The sequence below is a fragment of the Gracilinanus agilis genome, chromosome 2 (assembly GCF_016433145.1).
Source record: "Gracilinanus agilis isolate LMUSP501 chromosome 2, AgileGrace, whole genome shotgun sequence".
Classification (NCBI taxonomy): domain Eukaryota; kingdom Metazoa; phylum Chordata; class Mammalia; order Didelphimorphia; family Didelphidae; genus Gracilinanus; species Gracilinanus agilis.
Window position 1 is genome coordinate 165,192,679 of NC_058131.1, and position 15,375 is coordinate 165,208,053.

At 35.5% G+C, this 15,375-nt stretch overlaps 1 protein-coding gene across 1 annotated transcript in view; it reads right to left on the reverse strand.

Annotated features, from left to right (window-relative positions):
* Positions 1-15,375, reverse strand: part of HOOK3 (hook microtubule tethering protein 3) — a 116,206-nt gene that overhangs the window by 76,406 nt on the left and 24,425 nt on the right. Inside the window, exon 3 of the mRNA XM_044663532.1 lies at positions 6,917-6,989. Within this exon, the coding sequence (XP_044519467.1) occupies positions 6,917-6,989 (73 nt within the window). The remainder of the gene's footprint in view (positions 1-6,916; positions 6,990-15,375) is intronic.

Below are 15,375 nucleotides of genomic sequence, written 5' to 3' on the forward strand. Positions count from 1 at the left end.
CTGCTGGGCATGAGTTGGTCATTGGGTGTTGATTGACCCATTGGTGTGGGTTGGTGGTTCTGATTGGGTTGGAACTTTGTGGGGTAGTTGTTATTAGCAGTAGTTATTGGTAAATAGAGGCAGTTTTAGATAGTAATTATAGGCAGTTATAGTTATAGGATAACTAGTACAGACATCAGGAAAATTTCTTTCTCTACCTCTTTCCTAGATTTTCCTTTTATATTAATTTACTATTTCTTTTACTATATTTTAGAAAACTAAATTAACTATTAAAAGCTGCTAGAAGTTTTCTTTTCTCTGGCCTAAAGAGATAATATTAACTTATAATTACTATGTTCTCATTAAAACTTAAGTTATTAAAAGCTGCTTTCTTATTCTGTCAAAACCCCTATTTTAGCCCTTATACTATTATGTTTGTGTTTTACCTTCATGGTATCAAAGAATATATTTTCTTTATATATTGACACTGTTGTAGAAGAACAGATCCCAAAAGCTATCAATTGAAGGCTACGCTCTAGCACAGCCTAAGTAGTAAAAAACAGCAGAAAGAGGGGAAAAAGAGGAATATGTAACAAAGTCCAAAAAAGGGAATTACATTTGAAAATGTGAAGCTGTTATACAGTTTGTAATTTTAAAATAATTTGAACATGGGCCTCCTTGTGTGTATTGCCCTTTGAACTTCTCTCTGCTCTCTTCTGTATTTTTGAAATGTTTCATTGACATTCTTTTTTTTTTTATATCACTAACCCTCTCCCCAAACCCTGCAATATTACTTCCTTTGAAATAAAATCCCTCAAAAAAATCCCTCCCTTGTACCAAATTAGTAAGTCAATCATAATGACATTGTGCTCTTTTGGTTTTGTATGAAAACGTGTCTACATTAATACTCCTATCATTTCTCTAAGAGGTGAAAACAATGAGATACCACCAGTATTTTGGATTTGTATTTGGGCACTTAAATTAATGAAATTAATTATATATAATTACATATTATAAACATACAATAAATAAATTAATTAAATTAATGAAAATATTTAGAGATACAAAGTTATCCCCAAGGAATGTTTTGGCCACATTCCAAAATTTTTCATATTTTTTCTCAATTTTGTCATTTTCTTTGATGAAATATGTTGTTTCTCTGATTTATTTTTGACTATCAATACTATTTAAGTTTAATCCTTTCTTCTCATGTCTTTAAATTTTTTATTACACTGTTTAGTAATTCATGTATGAGGATTTTATGGCCTAGCACACACTAAATTTTTGTAAAGATGATGTGCATGGCTGATACACATATTACACACATTTATACATAAATATTTTATCTATAGCTTTCTATTCCCATTTAGTAATGTGCAAGGGAATTCTTTATTCTTTGTCTATGCTGAGTTAACACCTGTAAAAGGGAATTCTTTATCTCTTTGTCTATTCTGAGTTAACACTTAGAACTCTTTCTTTTAATACTTCTACTTAGTACTTAACCACTAAGAGAGCTCCACCCTTTTAACCCAATTAATCAGAAATGTGGGAATCCCATGATAAAAAAGTTTAGGCCTCTGAAGAGGCCTATAATAAGAATTAACACCTTCAGAGGTGAGAAGTGGATCCCATAAGACACTGCCCCCAAGGGCAGTGCCGGGCAATTTGGAAGCTGTGATTGGCCCCTGTGAAGAGGGAAAGGGACAAGAAGTCACTATAAAAGGCCTGGGGTTCTGGGGCTGGGAAGTTGGTTTCAAGAAGGAAATTGGCTTGAGGAGTCATCTTCAGCTCCAGTAGTCTTGAAGGGAATTTGGGTGAGTGAATAACTGGCATTCCTTTCCTGACTTCCAGAGAAAGTTTAACTTCGGTTGAGAAGGGTTAACAAGTTGTCCCTGGTTGAGTTGAGCACCAGAGAAATATTTAGTGTGATAGGCTAGACATCTTCTCTATTCCTCTTTTTGTGTTTCTCTACTTTCACTCTTTCCACCTGTTTTGTAAATAAAAGCTAATAAAAGTCATTTTGATTTTGAGCTACAATATTTTAAATTGGTGACCACCATATTATTATAGAATTCACATATTTAGTCAAACCATAAATTTAATTCCTTACAGTAATCACCAGACAGCTACCATACCTAACTTTCTAACATTCTATCTATATCTTGAATTTCTTATTGAGCTTTTGTTAATTTGTCTAGGTATGAATAGGGCATATTGAGGCCCCCTACTATTACAGTTTTTGCAATTTCTCTCTGCAATTTCAAGAACTTTTCCATCAAAATCACAGCTGCTATGCCATTCATTACATATATATGTATGTACACACTATATATGTAATATTCTATCTGTAAAAATATTGCACTTTCCCTGCTTATCACTTTTAATTGTGTGTGTGTGTTTCAACTCTCTTTTATCCAATTCAGTCAAGAGATGATGCTTGCTACTTGAACCCATTCCACATTTATCTCTTTTTCTTTGCATAATCTTCAGTGAGGAGTTGGTTTGTTCCTCTCTTGTGCCATAAATGGGTCCATATGTGATGCTGGAAATCATGGATTTGAGATCTCTTCTGAATTCCTGGTGACACACAGATTGGCCCTCTCTCCTGCTATGGCCGCCAACATTCTTAAGGGTGTGACTAGCTCATACCTCTGGGTGTGATCTATTTGGGCTGCCTGGATCTATCCTTCACTTTTATTCCAACAGGCCAAACTAGGTTCTAATGTTGGCTTATTAAACCCCTGTTCTGAATGCCAAATGTCCACAGACAGCTAGGAAGAACTATTTTCAGGAGTTCTTCCTAGCTTCCTCCTCTCCATCTCTGCTAGTTTCTGGCCCAGCTTCTAGAGTTTAGAATGCTTTATTGGGTATAAACTGTTTCCTAGGCCTTCACTATCATGTTTGACTGAACTACATTTCCTGTTCAAATCCACTATCAGTTTCTCCATTCTTCTGGTGGCCATCTTTTTGTGTAGTTCTGAACTCATTAGAAGCTTATTTCTAATTTCTTGGGTTTTTCTTTTTCATTACTCTATGTGATTCTTTTTTTAGATTTTTGGAGGAATTTTTGGGGAGACCTATGCTTTTCCACGACTTTTCAAGTCATCATTTTGACCAGTTAACTCTTCATTTAAAAGTAACAATGAAATGTGTTTATTAGGATAATTACTGATAAGTGATTTGTCTTTTAGATCAGAAGCATCAAATTGCATTAGAAGTGGCAGAGATCCAGATTAAAATATAATTAGGAAATGTTAAACAAAATAAATAAAAATAAAATAAAATTTGGACAATATTAATTTTGTGGTTTTATAAATCAATATGTCACACAGGGATCCATTTCTATTTGAGTCTGATAGTGCCTTAAATGAATCTGCAATCTTACCACAAATAACTTAAAAGTTTTTTTCTCAAGTAGTAATAAAGTTGCACCTATGCAGTAAGCCAATCTTGCCTGACCCTGCCCTTATGAGAGAAGGATGTATTCATAAGCTAAGTGGTTGTGGTTGAAGGATATAGTCTGTGATTAAATAAATGTAAGGATACAGTTCAAGGCTATACTACATTAGCATCGTGTCAATTAAGTTAACCAGGGAAATCTTTAAATTTAAGGATTATCTAGGGAGAAAAATTTTAATTATTTTTCAAAAATCATCTCAACATATATGAGGAGTTAAAAGTATTGCACTGATGTTATTACAGTTTTACAATGCCTTAAAAAAAAAGACTAAATTATCATATGTACATGCAAAAACAACCCACGCCCCCCATAACCAAACAATGGTCTCTTCTGCTCATCACCCTATTCTTCTTAATACCCTCTTTAACTCTAGATTTCTGGGACATCATTCTTTCCTGTTTCTCCTCCTACTTATTGGTCTCTTTTGCTGGATCCTTTTCTGGATGACATCCTCTAACTATAGGTAGCCCTCGGTATTCTGTCTTGGGTTTTATTTCACTTGGTAATCTCTCTCTCATTAACTCTCATGGATTTAATATTTTTATGATGGCATTCTCAAATTTACCTATCCTGCTCTAAATTCTGATTTCCAGACTCACATCTCCAACTGCCTTTCAGACATCTTGAAATGAATGTTGAGTAGACATCTCAAATACAACATATCTAAAATGGAATTAATCACCTTTCCCTTTCTCTGTTACTGAAGAGGGTAACACCATCTTTCCAGTCCCTTTCAGCCTGACATTTTAGGAATCATCTTGGATATTCTACTAATTCTATTCTAACTAATTATCAGGAAATTTTCCCTCAGATCTGGCCTCAACTGTATCTCTATAGTTCCTATTCCTTGGTCTTTAAGGGATCAAGCAAGAGAAATAAAATTACTTTCCCACATTACAATGATTAAAATGCCTTTAGACCAAGATCATATGTAGGTAATATCCAACTCCAAAAATTTCTTCTTCAAGCTAAAAATTCCTATTTCCTTTTACTATTAATCCTTGTACATAGCCTTGAGTCCCTTTTATATCAGCTAGTTTGCCCTACTTTGGATGTGCTCCAGCTCTTTTATGTTTTCACTAAAATGTGGTGTTTTGAAATGAACATAATACTCTAGATGTGAACTATCAGGGGAAGAGTGTGTATATATATCAGGACAAAAGATTGAGCCTGGGGGATAGCTAGGTGGCTCAGTGGATTGAGAGCCAGGTCCAGAGATAGGAGGTCCTGGGTTCAAATCTGGCCTCGTATACTTCCTAGCTACGTGACTGTGGGCAAGTCACTTAAACCCCATTGCCTAGCCCTTACCATTCTTCTGCCTTGTATTGGTTCCAAGATGGAGGGTGAGTGTTAAAAAAAAAATTGAGATTTAGAGATCAATTAGGAGGTTATTAAAATCACAAAGGCAAGAGTGATGGAGAATCAACAGCATTTGCCACCTGAGGAGATAAGTGATGTGAAGTAAATGTAGGAGTAAATGCAGGAATTAAGAATGACTCCATGGCTATAAACCTAGGTGGGCTAGAATAATGGTGGTGCTGTCAAAAGAAATAGGAAAGTTCAGGAGTAGGAAGATATTTAATTTTAGACATGTTGAGTTTGAGAAGCTTACGACACCCTGCAGAGTCACGATTTTACTTTCACTTGCTTTTCTGTACCTTTTAATCTATCTAACTTTTTGACTTATTCCATCATCTCACCTGTGTATATTTTTAAAAGATGATCTCATCTCTATATACTATCATAGCACATTGTCTTAGGACTGGTGAAAAAACTCTTAATCATGATCTCATCAAGAATAGATCATGACAATATGAAAGCATCTGTTTGAAGAGGACACTTGTGCATAAGAATGTTCAATTAGTGACTATTAGCTTCACCTAACAACAAAAACTCTAGTAATGGTTAGTTATTACCATTTCTAATTGTTTTGGGGGTCGGGAAGCTGTTTGTTCCTGGGAAAATAGAAGAATGTTTCACTTTAAGCTGATAGCAAAATTAACTGTTCTTTCTTGAAAGTTTGTTCAGAAATGGAACTAATGTTCAAGTTAAAAAAGTAAGGTTTTTTAGCATGGTCTGTGTCTTTGGAATTCAGGGAGGTGCCAATTAAAAGTATCTTACAAACTTCCTGTGGACACGTGGGGACTTTGAGACTACATTTCCCGTGATACAATGAGTTTTCCGGTTAAACGTGAGACAACGGGAACCAATTGTATAGCACAGCTTAAATTCGAAGGGCAGACAAGAGACACCCTCTTTTGCTACCTGAGCGGGCTCCCGGGGGATAGAGAGGAGTAGGGAAGATATAGAAGAAAATAGCAGAGGCAGGAATTTGAATTTTTTACAGGCACGTAGTCGATTTACCTCTATCAGCAATGGCTTTTATTAAAATACTAATTTCCCTCATTATATCAGCCTTTATCATTTTTAATCGTTACAGGTCCATATGGCTGAAGTAAAATGCTTATTTACAAGCTCCTGCATTGAGAGGAAGATAAGCAGTCACATCAGGGCTGAATATGATTCTATATTTATTGGCTTCTTGTTTATATTTTTCACTGCACAATTCTTATTCAATGCTTTTCTGTAAATCCTTTATAGAGAATTCTTGCTTTGAGTTCACTTTTTTTGGTCTTTTAGTATTACAGGGAACTCAGTATTTTGCATGGCTTTCCCACTGCTGCTTCTCATTCTTGCTTCATGATTATCCTACCTCCTTCTCCAAACTATATACATCCTCAGAAATGTGTTTTATCATCCCGGTTACATGTAAGTTGCTACTGCTACCCTTTATGCTAACTGCCCTTAAAAGTGACAGGTAACTTCTACTTGTAATTTCATCATTTTCTGAGATCATAATGTTGTATGACTGTCAAGCATCATTCCAAGACTATTAATTTAAAGATGGACTTTTGTAGCAGTGAGTAATTTCTTATCTCTAGAAAGTACTGCACAACTTCCAAATGTAATAATACAGATGGGCTATTCTTAAATGTCACCTCTGCAAAACTGTGACTTATGAAGAAAATGAAAATGTAAAGGAACAGATACACTGTATCCTATTTATAGTAGTTCTGGTGCTTCATGATTTATCTAGGGACAAGAATGATCATTTAAAAAATATATCTATAAGTGGGTGAGCCACTCCAGGACCTCAGTTCTTCAGTACTATATGATTCATTGTAGACTTCTTAAAGGATTTAAAATTGAAAGTTGAAAAGGGCCTAAAAGACCATCTAGTCTAACCCTTTCGTTTTACAGATGAACAAACAGATCCAAGACAGATTGAGTGATCTGCCCAAATTCACAAAGTATGTAGTAAGTAGCTGAGCTGGGATTCAGATTCCAAATCCAGAAAGTGTTCTTCATAGTATACATCTTCAAATTCAAAGAACTCATAGGATAACAACAGACTAAGAAATATAAGTATAATAGATAGACAAGTAATCAAGAATACATTTATAGATAGAAAAATACCTTTAATCTCCAATTGTCTCCCACTTCAGTTTTGATTCTATTTAGCCAATTTTCATCAAAATATACAGGATCTCTGCAAATAAGAAACAACAGGTTTATTAGTAGAATAGTAGATTTCAAGGTCAAAGTGAGCAGGAAAACTGAATTTTCTCCTACAGAATCATAACAATGCAAAATAAAAAAAAACTTATATGAAAGAAGTCAATAAGTAAACCTTATACACATAACCACATTCAATAATATTTTTTCAGAAGACCAACTTGAAGTACTAAGAATTTATAAGTTATGAATTTTATCATAATACTCAAAATAGAGGAATAGCAGAGTAGTATGTCTTTAAATAAATAAATCATTCCTTATAAAAGGGAATACTAAGTTGGAAACGGATAGGGAATAGACAACATGTTAATTTCTAAACATGTTTACAAGCTACTAAAATGTCTTTGTTGTGAAGAAAATATTACTAATCAAGGAAAACACCAAAATTAAACTAAATGAAATTAGCCTCTGCTAATACCTCAAGCAATGCTATCATGTAATAATAATAATAATAATAATAATAATAACAATAATAATGCCATTATTTTATACTTTTCAAATATCACTTTAGTTAGTAATCATTTAAAAATTAACCCCCAAAAGATATAGCCCCCTGTTCTGTAGGGACTTAAAAATCTAAGAGAACATCAAGCCAAATTTAAAACTAACAAACACATATATCATGACTTCAATTACACTTGAGTAAATTCATTTTTTTCTGTAATCTATAGCATAGTTTATTTCTCTCAACAACAAATATATACATGTTACAAGCTTTAGTTTTCTCACTATCAGAATTAAGAGCACCTAGATGCATATAATTGGAATAAGCCTAGACTTCATGTTAAAAGACCTGGTTCTAATTCTATCTTTTGCTAGCTGTATGTATACTTATAAAGGTAAGTCACAGAACTTTTCTAAGCCTATGCTTGCATTTGTAAAATGTGATCATGCCATCTATAGTACTTACTCAGAATTAGAAAATCACAGTACACCAGAACTCAGCAAAACGAAAGAAATCAATTGGTTCAATCTTTCATTTTATTGATGAGGGAGGTAATAATTACATATAAGTTCAATGATTTAGCTGAGGTTAAAATGTTATTATGATGATCAATGGAAAAGCACTATTATGTAACGTGCTTTAGAAATGGTAATGGGTTATATAAATATAATTATGATTATGATCCAGAGCACAAATAGATAAAAGATTCATACTGAAGACAAGAAAAAGGATAAGACTATGCAAAAGGAAATTATAAGAAATGCTAACTTTCATCTTTCAAATGAGTATAATTCAAAGAAAACTATATCCCTAGAAAAACTATGTGAATCATAATCATAGCATACTGCAACTTGCAAAGGACTTTAGATATATCATCTTGTTTGATCCTTAGGACAATTCTGTGAGACGATCAGTAAACAAACATTCATTGGGCATTCTACACTGTGCTAGACACAGTGCTAAGGTGGGAGTGGAAAGTGGAAAACATCATGGTACAATGGGAAAGAACATTGAGTATGGAGTCAGGTCAACCACTTACCTTTATGAATCTGGGAAAACCATTCAACCTCTCTGGGGGCTCAATTTCCTTTTCTGTAAAATGAGGTCTTTAAGTTCGTTCCAGGTCTAACTCTATGCTGCTGTATTTAAGTATACAAAATGTGTATGCTATTAGACCCATTTTATAGATGAAAAAAGGAGTAAAGATCATAGGATATAAAGTACTTAATTTACAGTACGGATGGGGTAAAATTTTATAAGAAAATGTATTTTTCAGTCTGTTGATAACAAATTAGCTCCTACATTAGTGCATGTATGTAAATAAATACACATGTATATATATAAAATTAATAACTATGTACATTTTAATGTATTCTTTCAAGTGGGAAACACAAAGTTTAAATATAATTAATATTAACGAAATATATACAGATGAACTTTTTTCAGGTTTGAAACACGCCACATGAATTTAAGTTACTCTTATTTGCCATTGAGCTCCCAGCACTGACTATAGCAGAGATGGTAGTAGGGATCTAAATAGTCTATAAACTAAAACAGGAATTGCCCTTTGTAATCTTCAAGCATTTCACGAATGTGAGTAGAAGTAGAAGTCACAGACCATTCAAAAGAAATCACTTACTAGATTTTCATACTTCAGAAATTCATGAAGTTATATAATAACTTTAAGGAAAATTAATTCTTAATTTAAAAGAATTGATGATCTCATGTAGTCACTAATTCTTACTACATGTAGTCAATTAGTTGAAACACCTAGCTCCTTATACAGCTGAACTTCTGGCAACTATGTACTATATTAACAAGTCATAAATTACACCTAAAATAAGCTCCTTTGAGGGTGGGCACTTTTCCCCCTGCTTTGTTTTTTTATGCCTGGCTTAACACAATACTATATATATATATATATATATATACATATATATATATATATTAGTTGCTCAATAAATGCTTACTAGATTTGAACAAAAGGAAAGCAAACCATTACTTGGTAAATAAAAAGATAAAAGTATTTTAGTGATTTCTTTACTGCTGAAGAACAATAATGAAGTTATCAGATACCAACCACATATACCATAAGACACTTTGAAAAGTCCTATGGCTAAACTAAGAACAATATAGCTATCCCTTGCACATTAAGGTGATTAGGGGCTCAACACATTCCTAAGATTTGGAAAATATAAGGACAATTTAATGGCCTTCCTTTCCTATCAGAGAAGAAGTCTGGTGTTTATAGTACGCAAACATATGTATATGAGTAATATAAATGTAATTTGAAAAGCCCTTAAAAACAAATCAGGTATTAAATATAACTTAATATTCCTTTGAGAATGAAGCACTTTAGAACTGTATAAAACTTGGGTTGCAATGTATTATGCAAAAGTCCTTGTTGACAGATTTCTAGTTGATATGTGCTATAAAAACCAGTTGGTTTTGTAAAATCTGCTTTATGTTACCTAATCACAATATCCTCATGACTAGATTTTTCACTTATCATATTATGGACTTAGAGCAGTAAAGGGTCTAATTCTAGGTCAATCTCCTCATTTTAGAAAGAGGGGCTGAGGTCCATAGACATTAAGTGATTTTCCCAAAGTCATGAAGTGTCTAAATTCAAACCCATGTCTACTCTTTCCAAACCCAGAACTGCCTCTACTGTGTCCCTGTCCTCTCAGAGGGTACAACATGACTTAGATTGAAGGGCACTTGACAAAATTAGCACAGGTTTGTTCAACTAGCTTTGTGACCTTGGGCAAGACACATCACCTGATACTTAAATAAAATAGTAGCTTCTTGCCTAGGAGGAATTGTTTACCATCCTAATTTGGAAGTATTTAAAAAACTATAGTCATGTATCCTATTTAAATGAGAAAATGATGTAATTAAAAGTTCAAGATATAGAAATCTTAGTGATGTTGAATTCAGTTATTGTCTGAATCTCCGTGATTTGAGGTTTTCTTGGCAAAGATACTGGAGTGGTTTGCCATTTCCTCCTCCAGGTCATTTTACAGATGAGGAAACTGAGGCAAACAAGGTCAATGACTTACGCAGGATCACACAGCTAGTTAGTGAATGGGGCAAGATTTCAACTCGGGTCTTCCTGACTCCAAACCAGACACCCTATCAACTATGGCTTCTAGCTGTCCAATAAATTTTAGTGCACTTAATATTTGCAAAGTATTTTACATGTTATCTGAATTTCTGAGGGCTGTTTTAGATCACCTTATAGTTAATTTCTCATTTACTGAAATTGACCACAAAGTAATTAGAAAATTAGGTGTCATCTCTATACTCTGGACATGAGATATCCAATCATATATTTTGCTATTTGAAATAACACTCATAATTTTTCATAGGGTGATATATATATATATAGCCTTAATTACCCTATATTGAGCTACTAAAGCTAAAATTCAAGATCCTAATTCTTTTATATATAGGGATAGCTGTGGTGCCATGGAGGTAACTGATTTTGGAAAAAATTTAGGTACAAGGTTAGGTTCTGCCCACTTACTAGCTGTTTGTCTGTAGGCAGATCACTTAAATGTCTCCAAAGTAAGCCTCAATTTCCTCAACTGTAAAAGAAGGATAATACCTACCTTGTCTACTTCTCTGGGTTGTTATAGGACTAAAATAGGCAGTTAGGCAGCACAACGGAAAGGGCTCAGGACCTAGAGTCAGAAAGCCCTGAGTTCCTATTGGGTCTCAGACAATACCTATGTGCTCTTTTGGCCTCACTGTCTTCATCTGTAAAATGGAGATAATAATAGCATCTACCTCCCAGCGTTGTTGTAAGATATTTGTGAAACTTTACAAAGCTTAAAAAGTTATATAAATGCTAGCTCTTATTAAAATGAGAACTTTAACATGAAGAACTTTGTGGCCTTAAAACATTATTAAAAATAAGTTATTTAATCCAGCGATTTAGGAAAAAACCAAAACAACAAAACATTTGGGCAGCTGAATTGGTGTGGGAAGAGACTTGAGACAGGGAGACCAACCAAAAGGTTAGTTCAATAGTCCAGGTGTGAGGTAATGAGAAACTATGCCAGGGTAGGAGCTATGAGTGGAGAGAAGGGGATGTATATGAAAGATGTTATGAAAGTACAGACAAGGTGTGACAATAGGTTGAATGTGTGAGGTGAAAAGTTAATTGGTCAAAAGCATTTAATAAGTATCTATTATGTGCCAAATATGCTCAGCACTGAATGTGAGTGAGGAGTAGAGTATAAGGTTTAGTGCCTGGGTGACCAGGAGAATGTTAAAGCCTCTTAATAATAACAGCAGGATTCAGAAGTGGGGAGGTCTTTGAGCAAGAGTTCTACTTTGGATATGTTGAAATTGAGATGCCTATAACTACTTAACATCCAATAGATATGATGTCCAATAGACATTAGGAGATGTATGATGATAGTTCAGCTGAGACTAGGCCTAGATATAAAGATATGGTAACCAACTGCAGAGAGATAATTGAACTCATGGAAGTTGACAAGTTCACTAAGTTAGACAATAGAGCAAAAAAAGAGAATATGGCCTGGGAAAGGGCAAGGAATGCCCACAGCTGGTGGCTGTGACCAAAAAAAAAAAAAAAAAATGAGCAAAGGAGAAAGCCTGCAGGAATTTGGGAGCAGAGAGAAAACCAAGAAAGAGCAGTCTCATGAAAACAGAGAGGAGAGAGTAGTCCAGAGAAGGTGATTGATTATGTCAAATGCTCGAAGAGAGGTTGAGAAGGACAAGGATTGAGAAGAGGCCATTAAATCTGACAAAAGGTCATTGGTAACTTTGGAGAAGGCTGTTTCAAATGAAGAGTAAGGAATATCTCAGGGAATTCTGGGAAGATGACGGCTTAGATCAGTGATTCCCAAAGTGGACGCTACCACCCCTTGGTGGGTGCTGCAGCGATCCAGGGGAAGTGGTGATGGCCACAGGTGCATTTATCTTTCCTATTAATTGCTATTAAAATTTTTTAAAAATTAATTTCCAGGGGGTTAAGTAATATTTTTTTCTGGAAAGAGGGCAGTAGGCTAAAAAAGTTTGAGAACCACTGGCTTAGGTGCAGCAAAAATCCAGACCTCTGAAAATCCCTCCACATCAGACAAAGACAAAGTGCTTCAAGAGGACAGAAAACCAAATCTAACAACAAGACAGAGCTGGGGGATCCTCCTGCTGGATTCAACTTAAAAGGTATGCAAAAAAATCCTGAATTCTTGAACTGTCGGGTTCAAGGGAAAGGAAGGAAGAAGGAATCTCTGGGCAGGCAAGGGCACTAGTCTGGAGGGAGTGCCTTGCTGGCACAGCTCTGCCAGGCCCAGAGAATTGAACACAGACGGCAGAGAGGCAGCTGGAGAAGCACAGAGGGCAGCAGAGGGCAGCCTAATCGTGGCCAAAACACTCCATTTCCCCCCCCCCACCCCTTCCTCAAGGTTTTGGCCTCAAAGCACATCCAGCTCTGCAAAACAACTCTGCCCTGGCTTAATCTTATCACTAGGGTAGATAAGTCTTCAGAGGGCAGGGAAACTCCAACACTCCTTCCCCATAGACTGCACTGAGAGTAGCTGTAATGGCCTATATCTTCAGCTTCTGCTGCCTGCTGTGGAAGATCTGACCTCAGGGCTCATTAATACCATCAGCCTAACCTAGTCAATCAGCAGAGCAGAGAAGAAGCCCCTTCAAGACAGAATAGCCCAAACCCACAGATCCAGCAAACTGGAGGATTAAGATTACAGCCACTTACAGGGGGGGGGAGAAGGAAAAAAATATGAGTAAATAACAGAAAAAGAAAAAAAGAACAATTGACAGCTTCTATCCAGGTAATGAACAAAGAGCAAATGGAGCAAAGGAGGACCAAGGAACACTAAGCAAAAATACAGAAACTCCAGTGAATCGGACACAGGCTTTGGAAGAATTAAAATGAAGAAAAAAAGGAGAGGAAGCAGACAATGAGTGCATACAATTTTTTTGAGTTTAGTCACAAAGGGAAGAAGAAACAGAAAATGATAGCTTACAGGCAAGGTAAATGTCCTGCTTGCCTTTTTTTTTTTTTTTAAAGGATGGAGGAATTTGTACATGTTTATAGATTGCAGGAAAGAAGTCAGTAGATGGGGAGAAATTGAAGAAATGAGCGATAGTGAATAAGGATAGTAGAGGCAATTTGTTGGAAAAGCTAGGAGAAAATGAAGAAAGGAATAAGCCTTTATAAATGGTGTATGTAGAAGTGCTGGCCTTTGGGGGCAGTTGGGTGGGTCAGTGGATTGAAAGCCAGGCCTAGAGATGGGAGGTCCTAGGTTCGAATCTAACCTCAGACACTTCCTAGCTATGTGACACTGGTCAAGTCACTTAATTAAAGAGAATTTAGAAGAGAGTGAGAGAAAAGTAGTGGAGGCACTTAGCTGTAGATGGCCTTCTCAAGGAACATAGCCACAACAGGAAGAGTGATACAGGACAATGGCTAGTAGGAAAGGTGGATCAAGTGAAGCACTTCTGAGAATGAGAGAGACATATTGTCTGTAAGCAGTAGAAAAACAGGCAGTAGTCAGGAACAGACTGAAAATAAGTGAGAATGGAGATAATAAAGACAACAAGCTCCTGGAGAAGACAGAATGGAATGATACTAACCATGGGAAGAATCTCTGTGGAAATAGCCTGACATACCTGCCACCAATGAATCACATTGACACCTGTCTAGAGTAGAAAGGCATCCAGAGAGACTCAAGTCAAGTGAAGTGGGTCAAACCACTGCTACTATTTCATCTCAGACCCAGGTGGAAACAGCACAGGACCATATGCTCAAAAGCCCTGGAAAAAAGCAGCACTCTTGTGGAGGAGGTCCCACTAGTTTGACAGATGCTTCTGCAGGTAATGCAGACCCCAGTACTTCAAAAGGAGATAGTTACCACCAAAATCCTTGGTCAAATAGCACAGCACAATGCAAATGACATTAAAGAAAATGTAGTAGTAATAATAATAGGAATTACAGTAATATTTACAAAGCATGTACAGTGTACAGACACTGTGCTCAGGGCTTTACAAATATTATCTTAATCAATCCTCACAGCAAACCTGGGAGGTAACATATTAATTCCCAATTTATAGCTGAGGAAACTGAGGCAAACAGAGGTTGTGCTTTGCATATGTTTACATAATTAGGAAGTGTCTGAAGCTGAACTTGAACTCAGGTTTTCCTGATTACAGATCTAGTGCTCTACCTACTGTGCAACTCCACTGTCCATCATTTGCTTTACTACTTCACTTAAGTACTAGACCTTGCCATATGACTTGTAGCTGAAATGTTAATGTCTTGTTTCCCTCTATTAGAATGTGAGCTCCTGTGGAGCAAGGATTACTTGTGCAAGGTCAAACAATAAGTGGTAGAACTGGCTTCTGAACCTAGGTCACATGGCTCTAAACTCAGTGCTCTTTCCCCAGAGCTGTAATGCTTCCTCATGAACTGGGACTTATTGGTGAAGGTGAGCTACTGTAATTATCTATTCAATATAACACTTACTGTTAACATTTTTATATAGTAAAATTTAACTTTTTTTAAAATTTAAATTTATTTGTTGGTTACATTAGAATTCCCAGAGAGCTCCCTCTTTCCCTCTCCTCCCTACACTAGGCATCATCTGACAAAAAGAAAAGTATATATAAACTGTCATTTATGTTTCTATTGATCAGTTTTTTCTTTAAAGGTTCGTAGATTATTCATAAATTATTCTTTAAACATTAATCTGTAGCTTTGTATAATATCTTATTGATTCTGCCTGTTTTCCTTTTCATAATTTCATATAGGTCTTTCCCTGTCTTTAAAAATTAACCAGCTCTTCATTTCTTATGGCACAGTAGTAGTCTAAATATAATGAATTTTTAAAAAAATTATTCAGATGAGAGAAAATAAAGATGA